The 17,152-nt window shown below is 51.6% G+C and overlaps 1 protein-coding gene and 1 long non-coding RNA gene across 2 annotated transcripts; one reads left to right on the top strand and one right to left on the bottom strand.

Moving 5' to 3' along the window:
• On the bottom strand, positions 107-8,337 carry LOC102167315. Its single transcript, XR_001303274.2, has 3 exons — positions 8,199-8,337; positions 6,312-6,441; positions 107-2,560 (listed from the first exon to the last, which is right to left on the bottom strand). It is a non-coding gene; the product is annotated as an uncharacterized LOC102167315 (long non-coding RNA).
• STX4 (syntaxin 4) lies at positions 8,041-17,152 on the top strand. The gene is made up of 11 exons (XM_021086404.1): positions 8,041-8,689; positions 8,878-8,979; positions 9,092-9,191; positions 9,328-9,402; positions 10,142-10,212; positions 13,150-13,258; positions 13,330-13,406; positions 14,902-15,039; positions 16,504-16,614; positions 16,713-16,811; positions 16,905-17,152. The coding sequence occupies exons 1-10, from the start codon at positions 8,660-8,662 to the stop codon at positions 16,791-16,793; spliced, it is 894 nt and encodes a 297-aa protein (XP_020942063.1). The 5' UTR covers positions 8,041-8,659; the 3' UTR covers positions 16,794-16,811; positions 16,905-17,152.

The raw sequence follows: 17,152 nt of genomic DNA, 5'->3' as shown, positions 1-17,152 counted from the left end.
GGGAGGTAAGGAGGAAGGGAGGGAGGGGGGAACCGGGAGGGGGCGGGGAGCAGGGGGCATGCGCAGCGCCCGGGGCTGGGGGCGCCTGGGGGTTGTAGTCCGGGGAGGGGGGACCCAGGAGGGAGGGGGACTGAAGAGGCCTAGAGGGGGTGGGGAAGGGCAGAGCCAGAGAAGCAGGGAGAGATGCGACGGAGGAGATGCGGCTGGAGGCACAGAGATGCTGGTCGGGGGTGGGGGTGGCGGCGGAGTGGCAGAAAGAAGGGGAAAGGGAATGAATTAAGGGAATAACCTGGGGAGACGTGCCGTGGATCCCTTTACACCAGGAGATACAGATAGATTTTATATTTTGTGTTGGGGTGGATCTGTGGGAGTCTGTGCACGACCACCCCTGTGTGTGCGTCCCTGCGGGAGGCTCTTTGGACACTAGAAATAGCAAGAGTGACCCTCTAGGTGGCTTTTGTGATGCAAGGAATCGGCCAAGCCTAGCTGAGAAGGACATGGGGCTTATTTATTTATTTTTTTTGCACAGCCTTCCCTATGCTAAATGTGCATGTCCCCGGACAGCGTGGGTCTCAGAGCTCTGCTTGTCTCCCTCCAGGGACCGGGTGTTCACCACCTCCAGAGACCTCCTGGCTTATCTTTAGATGGCTCTGTCAAAACAAAATATGTCCTTATGGAGAGGAAGGTTCTGGTACCCCGGAGGGTCGGAGTATCCTGGGTCCCTCTCCTTAAAGTCCATCTCTCCCTGTTCTTGGCCTTTGAATCTGCTTTTAGCCAAGTTCCCCAGGGACCTCCTCTACACCAAATCCATCAGCCACTTGCCAGGCCTTATCCTCCACTGATTTTTCAGCCAAATGTGACCTCTCTCTTCTTCCCTCCTAGGCTCCCACCTGCCTCCTGCCTCCCATCCCTTCCCCTGCCACACTCTTGTTTCCCAGCCTCCTTCCTGACCTGCCCTTTCTTCCCCGTCCCCTCAGAGTCAGGATTCCCTGAGCCTCCTCCCAGGTCCAACTCCTTTCTTTGCTCTCTCACCTTCCCAGGTTCGGGCCCCCCTACCTGCCTGTAATATCTGCCTCTCTACCTGCAAGCTGGGTCCTGCTCCTCAAGAGCAGCACCTACTATGTGCCTGAGCACTGAGCTGAGTGCCAAGGACCGAGACCAGAGGTACAATCGGAGATGACGGGTGAACGAGGCCATGGCTTTGACACTGACCACCAAGACTGTGGTGGCCTCAAAAGTGCCCCTTCCTGTGCTCGCCAACAAAGCTGGCATCTCTCTCTACCCAGTCAGTCAAAGCAGACAGAAAGCTATCCTTGGCTCCCTCCTCCATCCAAATGATGCTGCTGTGTTCTGAGCATCCACCAAGGCCAAGGCTTCTCTGAGTAGCCCCCATAATCCTCCCAAGCTCAGAGCTGCTGCTGCTGCTGCATCCCCAGTGTCCAGATCAGGAAGCAGGCTTGAAATGGTTACTTCCCAGTCAGTCAAGGGATGCTGGGGCTCTTGCCAGCACCTTTTGATGACAAAGCCCATTCTTGTATTTTTTTTTTTTTCTGTCCTTTTCTAGGGCCCCACCTGAGGCATATGGAAGTTCCTGGGCTCGAATCGGAGCTGCAGCTGCTGGCTTACGGCACAGCCACAGCCACGCTGGATCCGAGCCACATCTGCAGCCTACACCACAGCTTGCGGCAATGCCCTGTTGTTGCTGTTGTTTTGTTTTGTTTGTTTTTGGATAAATAACCCACTCTTGTAAAAGCACAATGTTCTAGCTCCTCCCCCGCAACTGCCAAATCCAGAGCTGTCTCCTGGGGCCCCTCCATCCCACCACGTCTGCTCAGTCTAGGCCCTCACTGGCTTTCACCTGGGCCATCTGAACAGCATCCTTTCTGGTCTTCCCGCCTGCAGCCCTTTTCCTTCTGGGGCCAGTTTTCTCCCCAGATGCTCCTGTGATTGCCCCACAAACAGTTGAGATAATCGCCACGTCCACAAAGTCCTTCCCCCGCAGACTCCTGAGGTGCAGTCAGCCGCTGCTCTGGTTTCGGCCTCATCACTTCATCTCTCCCCCGACTGTCCCGTGGACCCCAGGCCTTAACTGTGCCAAGGAGTCATGAACCCCAAACATCTTGGAGGCTTTCACAATGTCATTTCCTTGGCTCGGGATGCTGTTTCGCCCCCTCCTTTGATAGTCAGGTATCTCCTTCAAGGCTCATTCAAGCCTCTCCCAGAAGTCCAGGCAGGGAGCCTCACTAGGGGTGGGCTGAGTCCACCTGCGCACTAGCCCAGCCCACGCCTCCTTTCTGCTTCTCCCCAGCAACTGACTTGAGGTGAGGCGCGAAGTAGATGTTCGCTAAAAATCTAAATGCAGGAGGTCCCGTCATGGCTCAGCGGTAATGAACCTGACTAGCATTCCCTGAGGACGAGGGGTCGGTCCCTGGCCTCGCTCAGTGGGTTAAGGATCCAGCGTTGCTGTGAGCTGTGGTGTAGGTCGCAGAACCGGCTTGGATCTGGTGTTGCTGTGGCTGTGGCGTAGGCCAGCAGCTCCAGATCTGATGGGATCTCTAGCCTGGGAAAAAAAAAGAAAAAAAAAATCTGAATGCAAAGATGAATGAATGAATGGCCCATTCCGATACACCTTTGCCCAGGCATAAAGGCAAAATAAGGGATTGGTGGCGGGGTGGGGGATGCTGCCCATGGCATGTTGAAGTTTCCGGTGCAGGGATCCAACTTGCACCACAGCACTAACCAGAGCCACAGTAGTGGATCCATAACCCACTGAGCCACCAGGGAACTCCAAGCCAGGGATTTTTTCTTTTTTTTTCCTTTTTTTTTAGGACATGTCTGTGGCATATGGAAGTTCCCAGGCTAGGGATCAAAATGAAGTTGCAGCTTTCAGCCTACGCCATAGCCACAGCAACACCAGATCCTTAATCCACTGAGCAATGCCAGGGATCCAACCCACATCCTCACAGACACTATGTCGGGTTCTTAACCCTTTGAGCCACAATAGGAACTCCAAGACAGGGATTTTTGTAATTGAAATATAATTAATGTACAGTATTATGTAAGTTATGGGTGTACACTATAGTGATTCACAATTTGTTATTGTTGTTGTCTAGGGCCGCACCTGCAGCATATGAAAGTTCCAGGCTAGGGGTCCAATTGGACCTGTAGCCACTGGCCTACACCACAGCCACAGCAACGGCAGATCCTAGCCTCGTCTGTGACCTACACCACAGCTCACAGCAATGCCAGATCCTAAACCCACTGAGTGAGGCCAGGGATTGAACCCCCAACCTCATGGTTCCTAATTGGATTCGGTTCCACTGTGCCACAATGGGAACTCCCTGATTCACAATTTTTAAAAGTTATACTCCATTTATACTTATTATAAAATATTGGCCAGATCTCCTGTGTTGTACAATATATCCTCGTAGCTTATTTGTTTTGTTTTTTTTTTGGCTGTACTCATGGCATGCAGAAGTTCCCCAGCCAGGGATCAAACCCATGCCACAGCTGTCACAACATCAGGTCCTTAACCTGCTGAGCCACCAGGGAACTCCTAGTTTGTTACATTTTTTAGATTCCACATATAAGTGATATGATACAGTATTTGTCTTTCTCTGTCTGACTTACTTCACTATTACTTTCCAAGTCCATTCATGTTGTTGTAAATGACAAAATTTCATTCTTTTTATGGCTAATATTCCATTGTGTAATATACCACATCTTCTTAATCCATTCATCTGTGGATGGACACTTAGGTTGCTTCCGTATCTTGGCAATTGTAAATAATGTTGCTGTGAACATGGAGGTGCATATAACTTTCTGCATTAGCGTTTTTTTTTTTTTTTTTTTTTTTTCAGATATACGCCCAGGAGGGGAACTGCTATGTCATATGGTAGTTCCATTTTTAGTTTTCTGAGAAAACATACTGTTTTCCACAGTGTCAACACCAATTTACATTCCTACCAATGGTGTATGAGGGTTCCCTTTTCTCCACATTTTCACCAACATTTGTTTGTTTCTTTTTTTTTCTTTTTCTTTTTTGCTTTTTAGGGCCACACCAGCAGCATATGGAGGTTCCCAGGCTAGGGGTTGAATCAGAGGTGTTGCTGCCAGCCTATGCTACAGTCACAACAACACCAGATCTGAGCCACATCTTTGACCTACACTACAGCTCGTGGCAACACCAGATCCTTAACCCACTGAGTGAGGCCAGGGATCAAACACGCAACCTCATGGTTCCTCATCGGATGTGTTTCCGCTGCGCCAGGGCGGGAACTCCCTCATGTGGTTTTGATAATGGCCATTCTGACAGATGTGTGGCGATATCTCACTGTGGTTTTGATTTGCATTTCCTTGATGATTAGTGATATTGAGCATCTTTTCATGTGTCTGTTGGCCATCTGCATGTCCTCGTTGGAAAAGTGCCTCTTTGGGTTTTCAAGGCCTTGTTTTGTCCATTGCTGGTTCTCCAGTGGCATTATGGCATCTGGCACACAGTAGGTGCTCAATAAATATTTAAATGAATGAATGTGTCAAAGATGCGCGACTGAAATCTGGCTGTTCCTCTAAGGACAGACACGGGCACATGTGATGTGGTAACAATGATAATCCCTCTCCCAGATCCGGGGAGGCAATGAACCTTGTTTGGGACACGTTGACTTTCAGACACTTTTCGGACCTACCAGAGCAGCAACATGGAATCCCAGGCAGAGACACTAGGGCTGTTGACATCCTCAGAGTGACAGCCACCATCATCGTTATATAAGAGCACAACACTTAAATAGCATGTATTCAGTACTGGACACTGTTCTTTTTACCTTAGACATATCATCTCACTGAATCCTTACAGCAACCCTATGAGATCGGTACTATTGTGGTTCCCATTTTTTACACGAGGAAACTGAGGCATAGAGAGGTTAAGTATTTGGCCTCACAGAGTTTTATGGCAGGTGAATGAGCTGCAATTCCTGCACAGGTCATCCAGCCCCAGTGTTGGTAGGAAGGGGACCTGCCAAAGGAGGGGGCAGGACAAGCTGCCGAGTGCCAAAATCAAGTAGAGTGTGAGTTCCTGTTGTGGCTTAGTGGGTTAAGATCCCGATTAGTATCCATGAGGATGCGGGTTCAATCCCTGGCCTAGCTCAGGGGGTTAAGGATCCGATGTTGCTGTGAGCTGTGGTATAGGTCACAGGAATGGCTTGGATCCTGAATTGCTGTGGCTGTGGCTGTGGCCGGCAGGTACAGCTCCGAGTCAACACCTGGGAACTTCCATATGCAGAAGGTGTGGCCCTAAAAAGCAAAAAAAAAAAAAAAAAAAAAAAAAATCAAGTAAAGTGTGACTTTCACATAAACTGAAAGGAAAATACCCCCCAACACCCACACGTTCAAGGCCCAATATTCTTTTTTTTTTTTTTTTTTGTCTTTTTGTCTTTTTAGGGCCACACTAGTGGCATATGGAGGTTCCCAGGCTAGGGGTCGAATCAGAGCTGTAGCTGCTGGCCTACACCACAGCCACAGCAATTCCAGATCCGAGCCTCATCTGAGACCTACACCACAGCTCATGGCAACACTGGAACCTTAGAGATGCCAGGGATGGAACCCACAACCTCACGGTTCCTAGTTGGATTTGTTTTCACTGCGCCATGCCGGGAACTCCAAGGACCAATATTCTTAATGCACACTTCAAGGCTGCTCAGAGGACCTGAGAGGAGTCAAAAAGGACCATGAAACAGAGAGAAAGGCTCAGTTCTGGAAAGCTCCATTCCCAGAACCATTCTTCCTGGATGGCCCCTGCTCCTCATCTCCTCCACACACCACTCCCCGAGGCTTTGAGCCCAGCCTCTGACGGCCTCAAGTCACCGTCCCAAAGCCCTGCGGTCCCACCCAGAAGAGACCACAAATGAAAGGACGACCATCATAATCCTGGGAAATTTAACAAAGGCACCAACAAATCCACACCATAAGGCGGAGAGAGGTAGGTGGGACTGGTGGGCCCAGAGAGACCTGGAACTCATAGTAATAAAAGCCTGCAGAGGGAAGAACCCTTACCAGTTTATAAGAACCTTTCATGTACTTCCTAACTCCCCTGATATTGCTCAACTCTTAGCTTAGGCAAGACAGAAATGACCAGATCAAGTTGTCAATGGAGATAAGTTCCAGAGAGGGGCAATAAATGACTCAAGATCGCACACTGAACTAGGAGTTAGATGTCCGAAAGCCCTTCCAGTGTACCACGCAGAGACAGGGCCAGAGGGGTGCCAGGGAGGAGGGGCAGGGAGGCAGAGGCTGATGGGAAAGACCCAAGAGCAGACCTGCTCTTCCTCATGAGTTCCGGGGAACTCCACGGGCAGGGTTTGGCCTCCTGAACCCTCCTTCTTCCCTCGGTTGATCAGGGTAGCACTGTCTTCACTTCTTCATTCCCAACCCTGGGTGAGCTGGATTCTAAAGGGAAGAGGAGAAGGATCAAAGCCTTTTACATAGAATGAGACAGCTAGCACTTTTGACAATTTCTAACCTCTGTCACTGAACTTCAGCGCAGGGAATGCCCATAAAGACTAGCTCTCCCCCCACCCCGCCACTGCCACCCATTGTAGAGATGGAAGACTAAGGCCCAGAGATAGGAAGTGACTTTCCAGGAGTTCCTGTCGTGGCTCAGTGGAAACGAATTCCACCAGGAACCGTGAGGTTGTGGGTTCCATCCCTGGCCTCGCTCAGTGGGTTAAGGATCCGGCATTTCTGTGAACTGTGGTGAAGATCACAGATGCGGCTCGGATCTGTCATTGCTGTGGCTCTGGCGTAGGCCAGTGGCTACAGCTCTGATTAGACCCCTAACCCGGGAACTTCCATATGTTTGGGGTGTGGCCCTAAAAAGGACAAAAGACAAAAAAAAAAAAAGTGACTTTCCAGGAGTTCCTGCTGTGGCACAACAGGACCGATGGTGTCCCTGGCGAGCTCGATGCAGGTATGATCCCCAGCCCAGAGGAGTGGGTTAAGAATCTGGAGTTGCCAGATTTTCCAGAAGTCCACAGCAACTCAGTCACAGAAATCTAGGTTTCCTTATCGGGGCTTAGTAGAGAAGGGCCTTTCCTTCCTTTGCTTGACCTTCATATAAGTTCCTCGGGGAGAGCCCTGGGATCCAGGAGTCTTAGATCAGTCCTAGCCATCCTGGCTATGGGGAGACCCAGTGGCCTTGGGGCCTCCTCCTACAGAATGTAGATTTCAAAAAGCATAAGTCATTCTTCTCTGTTGGGCCGGGATGTAATTCTGGCCCTAGAAGAGCATTCTGCTCATAATAAGTGCCTAATGAATATCCACTGAATGAATGAACCTCTAGAGGGTCAGGTTTTGGGAAGTGTCACGATGAAAGCCTGAAGCCTAAAAGAGAGGACTAGGGAACCACACGCGTCATCTTCAGACATAGGAAAGGCTAAAGTTCTGTCCACAAATATTTACTGAGGGCCCACTAGGTGTTGGGATTCGGGTGAGAACCACACAATCACGCCTTCACCTCAAGCAATCACAGGTCACAGTAATGCGGAATTGTTTCTTTTTTGTGTCCTTCAGAGGGTAAACCCTGGTGCAAGGTGGGGGCGAAGGGGTGTAGGTGATATGCTGCTCAACATAATGGACTCTTTTCTCAGCCTGAGCTGTCCTGAAATGGTCTCACTGCTCAGAAGGTGGTGAGTGCGGCGGGACTGCAGTGTTCAAGCCGGGCGCCAGCCGCCCACCTGTCAGAAGCTGTGCCAGGAGTATGCGGGAGAAGAGCTTTCCGCCTCGGGTGAGGTCACTTCCCACCCCCAGATACTCTGCCTACAAACCCTGCAACTCTCTGACGCCGGATCTTATTCTTTTCCGAATTTCAAGGTCTCATGATGTGGACAGCCCCAAATTCTAAGTCGTCAATCTGCCCACACCCCCGGAACCCAAAAGGAATAAAGCCGAATTCAGCCAGGGTCCTACCACCCTCTGTCTCAAAAGATGTCTGGGGGTAGTCGGCGCCCCCTCCCGACTTGTGGGAGCCAGGGTGCCGAGGACGTCGTGGGGAGCTAGGTGTCCCGGAGACCGAGTTGACAGAGTGGAGACACGTGACAGTCAGAGCATCACGTTCTAAGGTCCAAGAGGCTGGGACCGGGCCAGTCACGTGACGCGGGGGGGGCGCCATGGGGTGATGTGAGATGCTGGGTCCCTAGATTACGTACCAATGACGCATTTCCACCTCTTTTGGCAACTAGATTTCCGTTGGAAGATGCGATAGTTCCGGCAAAGGGGGCGGGTTCTCACGTCCTGGCAATTTTGCTTCCGTTCGGGGAGCTGGCGCTTCCGACCTCCGCCTTTCCCTCGGGCGGGGAAGGGACGCGGTGCGGTGCGCATGCTCCAGTCATCCCAGAGGGGGCGGGGCTGAAGCTACGGGAGCGGGAGGGGGGTAAGAAAAGGGAGTTCCAACCTGTGGAAACTTGGGGGTCCCCGAGGTCGGCTCCTTGTCCTCGACGGTGGATGGTGTCAGGGATAGAGCCTCTGGCGGCTCGTGGGGGGCGGTTAGGGGTCCACAGGGTGAGGGCAGAGAGAAGTGTCAAGAGAGTGAGTGGGGTACAGGAGTTCCAAACTTAGAATCTCGAGGCCCTCTGGGCTCCCGCGCCGGGGAGAGGGAGCTCGGGCCGCCATGCGGGACAGGACCCACGAACTGAGACAGGTGAGAAGTCCGGCGCAGCGGGGTTGGGACAGGAGGACGGGGTAGGGTCTAGTTGGAATGCAGGACTCCTGGTCTTCGGGGCAGGGCAGGGAGGGGTAGCTGTGGGATTGGAAGACCCGGAAGCCCGTGAATCCCGCGGGGCGAAAGCAACAGCAAGGAAGTGATGCCAATGACCCCGGCCCTGTCAGGGAGATGACAGCTCTGACGATGAGGACAAGGAGAGGGTCGCGCTGGTGGTACACCCGGGCACGGCACGGCTGGGCAGCCCAGACGATGAGTTCTTCCAGAAGGTAAGAGGCTGGGGTCTCGGTCTGGATTCACGAGGGGGCTGGATGACCCGAGGTGCAGAGCGGTCTGGAGGACTCCCATATCTGCTTCAGCCCTCTCGGTCATCCTCCCCAGGTCCGGACAATTCGGCAGACTATTGTCAAGCTGGAGAATAAGGTCCGAGAGTTGGAGAAGCAGCAGGTCACCATCCTGGCCACGCCCCTTCCCGAGGAAAGTGAGTGAAATCGCGAGTGCAGAACGCATGCTCAGTCAGAGGGATTGTGGGGATGGTAGTTCCATGCAGGTGGTGGCCAGGGAGATTTGTTGAGGTAGGGGCCGTGCTTTGGGCATCATGGCTTTTTCTTGTTCAGGCATGAAGCAGGACCTGCAGAACCTGCGTGACGAGATCAAACAGCTGGGGAGGGACATCCGCGCAGAGCTCAAGGGTGAGCGTCTAGGAACTCAGATAGATACTTTGCTCTGATCCTGCCCAATGCCTGATATATCCGCGAGTGTGTGACCCAGAGAGGCCAGTGATATATAACCAGACCACACAGCAGGCCTGTGTCTCGAATCTCCATCTCCTGGCTTCCAGTCCAAAGTTCTTTCCACAGCGCAGGCCTGCCTCTCAGGTTCCCTTATTTACAATGAAACCATTTACATTTGACCCTTGACCAAGGTGGAGATTAGTGTGGCCACTGGCCCGCCCCCAGTCATAATCTGCAAACAATTCATGGTCCGCCCACCATATCCCAGGTTCTTCGTGGGTGGATTCACCAAAACGTGGAATGTGCAGTGGTGTATTCTGCATTTATTTTCTAAAAATCCAGGTGTAAGTGGATCCACACAGTTCAAACCCATGCTGTGCTAGGATCAATTGTGCTCCTACAATTCCTCCTGCCTAGGGTGCATCCTTGGTGCAAACAGATGACAGTTTTGTTCGGAGGCCTTTGCATACCTGTGGGAATTCTCTGGTATACTTATTTGCAAAGGAAAGTATACTTTCACCTGTCAGAGCCTCAGAATATCATTTTATGATCAATTCTATTTCCCCCAAAACATCCTATGGAGATTAACAGCTCTCTATTGTATGGCCAGGCAGCTGGGGTCCTAAGTCCCCAAATGAATTTCAGAAGCCACAGGTCAAACCCTTTCCTCTGCCAATACCCTTATATCTTCCCACAGCCATAGAGCCCCAGAAGGAGGAAGCCGATGAGAATTATAACTCGGTCAACACAAGAATGAGAAAAACCCAGGTGGGTTCATTATTCCCAGAACTAGGACATTTCAACAAGTGTTTTCTAGATAAATAGCTGGCAGATGTAAGAAGGAAGGGTGCCTAGAGATCCTTGGGTCCAGCCTGATGATGTTCCAAATGGGGAAACTGAGGCTCCGAGAGAAAAAGGACTCACTTAAGGTCAAGAACCCAGGTCTCCTAACTTCCAGTCCATTATAACATCCTGCCTGCTTCTTCTCCACTCAATGAGAAGTTGCTGAGATCCCAGACATGCTCTGGGCTCAGCTGTAGGAGATACACTTTCTAGAAGCCAAGAGGGGGAGTTAAGCTTGAATAGATGATAAAGACATAACTCAGGAAGGACTTGGCAGCTAATGGCTCTGCCCAGGGAAGAAGAGGGCCCAGTCAAATGACTGGGAGGTTCCCTGCCCATGTGACAGGGACATCCTCTGCTCCAGAGGCCGAAATCAAGAAGTCAGGAAGAGAAGAAGTTCCCGTCATGGCGCAGTGGAAATGACTCCGACTGGGAACCATGAGGTTGTGGGTTTGATCCCTGGCCTTGCTCAGTGGGTTAAGGATCCGGTGTTCTCATGAGCTGTGGTATAGGTCACAGACGTGGCTCAGATCTGGCGTTGCTGTGGCTGTGGTGTAGGCTGGCAGCTGTAGTTCCGATTAGAACCCTAGCCTGGGAACCTCCATGTGCTGCGGGTGCAGCCCTAAAAAGCCAAAAAAAAAAAAAAAAAAAAAAAGAAGTTAGGAAGAGGAACTTCTGGGGGTGGGGTATGGGGGGAAGGTCACTGAGTCACCATCTTTGTAAGGAGAGTTGAGGTCTGACCAGCCTCCTCTTGGTGCCCAGTGGGGAGGGGTTTTGCATACTTAGAGCTCAGAGTTGGAATAGGTGGGCCCAGAGCTCAGCAAAGACCCCAGATTGAAGACGAAACAGTTTGGGCATCTTGAAAGGGTGCAGCTGAAGCCGGGAGAGCAGCTGTGTCTCTGAGGAAATCCAAGGAATGAGCACATTTTATTTTTTTATTTTTGTGTCTTTTTAGGGCCACACCCACAGCATGTGGAAGTTCCCAGACTAGGGGTCAAATCAGAGCTATAGCTACCATCCTACACCACAGCCACAGCAACCCCAGAGCCATGCCGTGTCTTTGACCTATACCACAGCTCACAGCAATGCCAGCTCTTTAACCCAGTGAGCAAGGCCAGGGACCGAACCCACGTCCTCATGGATACTAGGCGGGTTCTTAACCGTTGAGCCACAACAGGAACTCCAGGTGTGAGCACATTTTACTTATATTTATTTATTTATTTATTTTGTCTTTTTGCCTTTTCTAGGGCTGCTTCCCACGGCATATGGAGGTTCCCAGGCTAGGGGTCTAATCGGAGCTGTAGCCACTGGCCTACACCACAGCCACAGCAATGTGGGAAATGAGCCACATCTGCAACCTATACCACAGCTCATGGCAATGCTGGATCCTTAACCCACTGAGCAAGGCCAGGGACTGAACCCGCAACCTCATGGTTCCTTGTCGGATTCGTTAACCACTGCGCCACGACGGGAACTCCAAGCACATTTTAGACACTGAGGAATGGACAAGGTGAGAGGGCGTTTCAGGGGGAGGTTATGGTGGTCGCTGGTGTGAGAGGCTGGAGTGGACCTGTGAAGTCTGGGCAATCACTGGACCTCCAGGTATACCTGGCCCACCTCTAGTCTAAGCCGTGAGGCTGGTGTTCAGCAAGCATTCAACACCTATTTATTAAGGGTCTACTGTGTGAGGGCCTTTTCTAGCTGTTTGTGAACCAAAGACCCCAATCCTCGCGGAGCTTACATTCTGGTAGGAGAGAGAAGCACCATAATAAATCAGGAAGTTATTTCAGAACATAGGGTGGGTTAAGGGACCAGAGCAGGAGAAGAGGGATTGAGAACACTAGGAGAAGGCAAGTAGCAATTGCAATAAGGCAGAGAAAACTCTGTTCACAAGGTGATATTGAGGGAGTTCCCCTTGTGGTTCAGCGGTAATGAACCCGACTAGTATTCATGAGGATGCAGGTTCGATCCCTGGCCTCCCTTGGTGGATTAAAGACCTGTATTGTGGTGAGCTGGGGCTTAGATCCCACGTTGCTGTGGCTGTGGTGTAGGCTGGAAGCTGCAGCTCCAATTCAACCCCTAGCCTGGGAACTTCCATATGCCACGGGTGAAACCCTAAAAAATAAATAAATAAATAAATAAATAAATAAATAAATAAATAAATAAATAAAAAGCAAAAAAGAAAATTGGAGTTCCTGTTGTGGCACAGCGAAAACGAATCTGACTAGTAATCATGAGGTTGCGGGTTCAATCCCTGGCCTTGCTCAGTGGGTTAAGGATCTGCCTTGCCGTGAGCTGTGGTGTAGGTGGCAGGTGCAGCTCAGATCTTGTGTTGCTGTGGCTGTGCTATAGGCTGGCAACTGTGGCTCCAATTTGACCCCTAGACTGGGAAGCTCCATATGCCTTGGGTGCAGCCCTAAAAAGCACAAAAAGGAAGGGGGGGGCGGCAAATAAATAAATAAATAAGAGGGCGACCTTGAAACACAGACTAATTACCTTTGTGGGGCCTGAGCATTTTAGGCCCAAGGAGGGGCGAGTACAAAGGCCCGAGCTGGGGCTGTCCTTTGTTCATGGAGGAGTAAGGAGCCCACTATGGCTGGAGGGAAGGAGTGAGGAAACAGTATTGGAAGGTGAGGTTAGATGGGAACCAGGGAGAGGGGTGGGTCATATAGGGCCTCTCAGGCCCTTGGGGAGGGCTTTGACTTTCACCTTGAGGGACTGGAGGAGCCCATTCAAGGCGGTTAAGGCGACAGGCACCTGTAACAGCTCATGCTCTTTGCTCCCTGTACCCATGGGGATGCTGAGGCCCCGAGGGAGCAGGGATCCTCCCAGGGGTGCCCAGCCTCTCTTCTCCCTCCTTAGCATGGGGTCCTGTCCCAGCAATTCGTGGAGCTCATCAACAAGTGCAACTCCATGCAGTCCGAGTACCGGGAGAAGAACGTGGAGCGGATCCGGAGGCAGCTGAAGATCAGTGAGTTGCGGCGCCGGGCCTGCCGGGTCAGGTGACCTGACCAGCGCTGAGCCTGGCCTTTCCCTTCACAGCAAATGCTGGCATGGTGTCTGACGAGGAGCTGGAGCAGATGCTGGACAGCGGGCAGAGCGAGGTGTTTGTGTCCAACGTGAGTGGCCGGCCTCCTTCTGTCCGCTCTGAGTCCCGGCCCTTTTGCATGGAGGGAATCCTGAGGCCCAGAAGGGAATGAAGGAGCCTGCCTGGGATCACTCCTCAGGGCCCTGGCCCCGGTTCTAGGCCGGAGGGCTGCCCCAAGGCTCACCATGAACTTCTTTCTGTTTTTTTCTTAATTGTTATTTCTCCAATACAACTTTTTTTCCTGCTGTATAGCACGGTGACCTGGTTACACGTACATGTACACATTCTATTTTCTCACATTATCAGGCTCCCTCATAAGTGACTAGACACAGTTCCCAGTGCCACACAGCAGGATCTCATTGCTAATCCATTCCAAAGGCAATAGTCTGAATCTATGCGCCCCAAGCGCCCCATCCACCCCACTTCCTCCCCCTCCCCCTCGGCAACCACAAGTCTGTTCTCCAAGTCCATGATTTTCTTTTCTGTGGAAAGGTTCATTTGTGCCATATATTAGCTTCCAGATATAAGTGATATCCTATGGTATTTGTCTTTCTCTTTCTGACTTACTTCACTCAGCATGAGAGTCTACAGTTCCATCCATGTTGCTGCAAATGGCATTATTTCGTTCTTTTTTATGGCTGAGTAGTATTCCATTGTGTATATATACCGCATCTTCCTAATCCAATCATCTGTCGATGGACATTTGGGTTGTTTCCATGTCTTGGCAATTGTGAATTGTGCTGCAGTGAATATGCGGGTACATGTGTTTTTTCTAAGGAAAGTTTTGTCTGGATATATGCCCAAGAGTGGGATTGTGGGGTCATATGGTAGTTCTATGTATAGATATCTAAGGTATCTCCATACTGTTTTCCATAGTGGTTGTACCAGCTTACATGCCCACCAACAGTGCAGGAGGGTTCCTTTTTCTCCACACCCCCTCCAGCATTTGTTATTTGTGGACTTATTAATGATGGCCATTCTGACTGGTGTGAGATGGTATCTCGTGGTAGGTTTGATTTGCATTTCTCTAATAATCAGGGACATTGAGCATTTTTTCATGTGCTTGTTGGCCATCTGTATATCTTCCTTGGAGAAATGTCTGTTCAGATCTTTTGCCCATTTTTCCATTGGGTTGTTGGCTTTTTTGTGGTTGAGTTGTGTAAGTTGCTTATATATTCTAGAGATTAAGCCCTTGTCAGTTGCATCATTTGAAGCTATTTTCTCCCATTCTGTAAGTTGTCTTTTTGTTTTCTTTTTGGTTTTCTTTGCTGTGCAAAAGCTTGTCGGTTTGATTAGGTCCCATTGGTTTATTTTTGCTTTTATTTCTGTTGCTTTGGGAGAAAATAGCCATAAGGTTGATGTCTGAGAATGTTTTGCCTTTGTTCTCTTCCAGGAGTTTGATGGTGTCTTGTCTTATATTTAAGTCTTTAAGCCATTTTGAGTTTACTTTCATGCATCACCATGAACTTCTGAGCCTATGGCTGGTTTCCCTGTGACCTCTCCCTCCACCCCTGTCCACTCTCCAGATACTGAAGGACACACAGGTGACTCGACAGGCTCTAAATGAGATCTCGGCCCGGCACAGCGAGATCCAGCAGCTCGAGCGCAGTATCCGTGAACTTCATGAGATCTTCACTTTTCTGGCTACGGAGGTGGAGATGCAGGTGGGCGCCCCAGGCAGCCGGCTGGGCTTGATCCTGCCCCCACATGTGAGACCTTGCTCAACCAGAACCCCTGCTGTGACTGTCCGCCCACCTCCACTCTTAGCCTCTCTCTGCGAGGCTTCTGTTCTCCTCCAGACTGGCCTGTACTTCCATCTTAGCTGTGCCTCCAAATTGCGTCCTCCTCAGGAGTTCCCCCTGGGGCTTAGCGATAATGAACCCAGCTAGTATCCATGCGGATGTGGGTTCGATCCCTAGCCTCGCTCCATGGGTCAAGGATCTGGCAATGCTGTGAGCTGTGGTGTAGGTTGCAGATGCGGCTCGGATCCTGCATCGCTTTGGCTGTGGCGTAGGCCGGCAGCTGCAGCTCCAATTCATCCCCTAGCCTGGGAACTTCCATATGCTATGGGTGCAGCCCTAAAAAGAAAAAAAAAAAAAGAAAGAAAGAAAAGAAAAATCGTATCCTCCTCAACAGCTACCCAGATGGCCACTCTTCTGTGCACTGCACCCCAGTCCTCAAACTTGAGCCCACCTCGGGCATGGCCCCAACTTTGGCTCCCCCTCCACTAACAGACTCCACCCTTATACCTCTGAGAGCACCTGAACTGCCCCCCAGAGGACCTGCCTCCCAGAACTTGCACAAGCATGGGGCGGGCGATGGTGTTCTTCTCCCAGCCCTGGTCTATAAGAGAAGGGGTGCTTCCAACCCCGTCCAGAAGGAGCTCTTACCCCGTGAGTGCTGGAGCCATTGCTCTTCCCAGGGAAGAGATTTTGCTCAGCAGGAGCACCAGGACCTGAAGGCTGGCAGTGCCGGGAGGAGACAGGGATCAGGGAGCTTCACAGCAGCTGGGAGTCAGGCCTAGAACAGGTGAATTCAGACTGATTTGTGAGGGGACAGAAGCTTGCCCTCCATGAAAAGATATGAGCCATTAAAGGCACCCAGCTCCCAGCCAGCCCTGCCAGTAGAGGCTATAGGTGGCAAGGGAGCAGGGCAGAAGGGACCACAAGGTAGAAGGGGGCTTGGAAGCCCCCTTTGGAGTGTGAACTTCGGCCAGATGTGGTCCTGCCTCCACTTTTGTTTTTTGTTTTGTCTTTTTAGGGCCGCACCCAGGGCATATGGAAGTTCCCAGGCTAAGGGCTGAATCAGAGGTGCAGCTGCCAGCCTACACCACAGCCACAGCAACACCAGATCTGAGCTGCATCTGTGACCTACACCACAGCTCACGGCAACGCCGGATCCTTAATCCACTGAGCGAGGCCAGGGATCGAACCCGCATCCTCTGGGTACGAATCAGGTTCTTAACCCGCTGAGTCACAATGGGAACTTCTCCATGCCTTTGTTAGTGCCCTGTTTTCAGCCAGGAACGCCCTTCAGTCTTGGGGCTGTGGTGGGCAGACAGAGGAGCTGCTGGGCCTCCACCCCGAGTCCCTCCTACCCGCCTGAACCCTCCCTCCTCTTCTGAGCAGGGGGAGATGATCAACCGAATCGAGAAGAACATTCTGAGCTCAGCAGACTATGTGGAACGTGGGCAGGAACACGTCAAGATGGCCCTGGAGAACCAGAAGAAGGCAAGGAAGGTGAGCGTCCCGCCACCCACTCCCCTGCCCTGGGGGGGGCTCTCTCCCCCCGCCCCCCGAGAGTTTCCCCGACCATCCCCCCTCCTCCTCTCCTACAGAAGAAAGTCTTTATCGCCATCTGTTTGTCCGTCACTCTCCTTATCCTGGTGGTCATCATTAGCGTCTCCATTCTGGTGTGACAGCATCGTGGATTCTCGGTGAGATTCTGTGGGGCCCCCCCAGCCTGCCCCCTCCCTGCCCCCAGCCTCTCCTCCTCCCCTCAGACCCTCTTCTCCCTCCTTCCCTTGCAGGCGCTAAGAGCACCAGGGACCCAGGGGCTGCCTTCCCTCCCCGAAGCCAGGGGTGGGCAGGACAGAGCCTCCAGCCCGACCCCTTCCTCACACTGGCCAGAGGGGCAGACGGTTCTTCCAGGGCCGGCAGCCACTCATCCATGGGGCCTCCCCCCCTTGGGCCACCATGCCTGGGGGCAGGCCTGCCGTGTCCTCTTTGGCTGGGACCCGTGGTTTTGTAAGAAATTAAAAAAAAAAAAAAAAAAGTT

This window comes from Sus scrofa, chromosome 3 (assembly GCF_000003025.6).
Source record: "Sus scrofa isolate TJ Tabasco breed Duroc chromosome 3, Sscrofa11.1, whole genome shotgun sequence".
Classification (NCBI taxonomy): domain Eukaryota; kingdom Metazoa; phylum Chordata; class Mammalia; order Artiodactyla; family Suidae; genus Sus; species Sus scrofa.
This window is presented reverse-complemented; position numbering and strand designations above follow the sequence as displayed.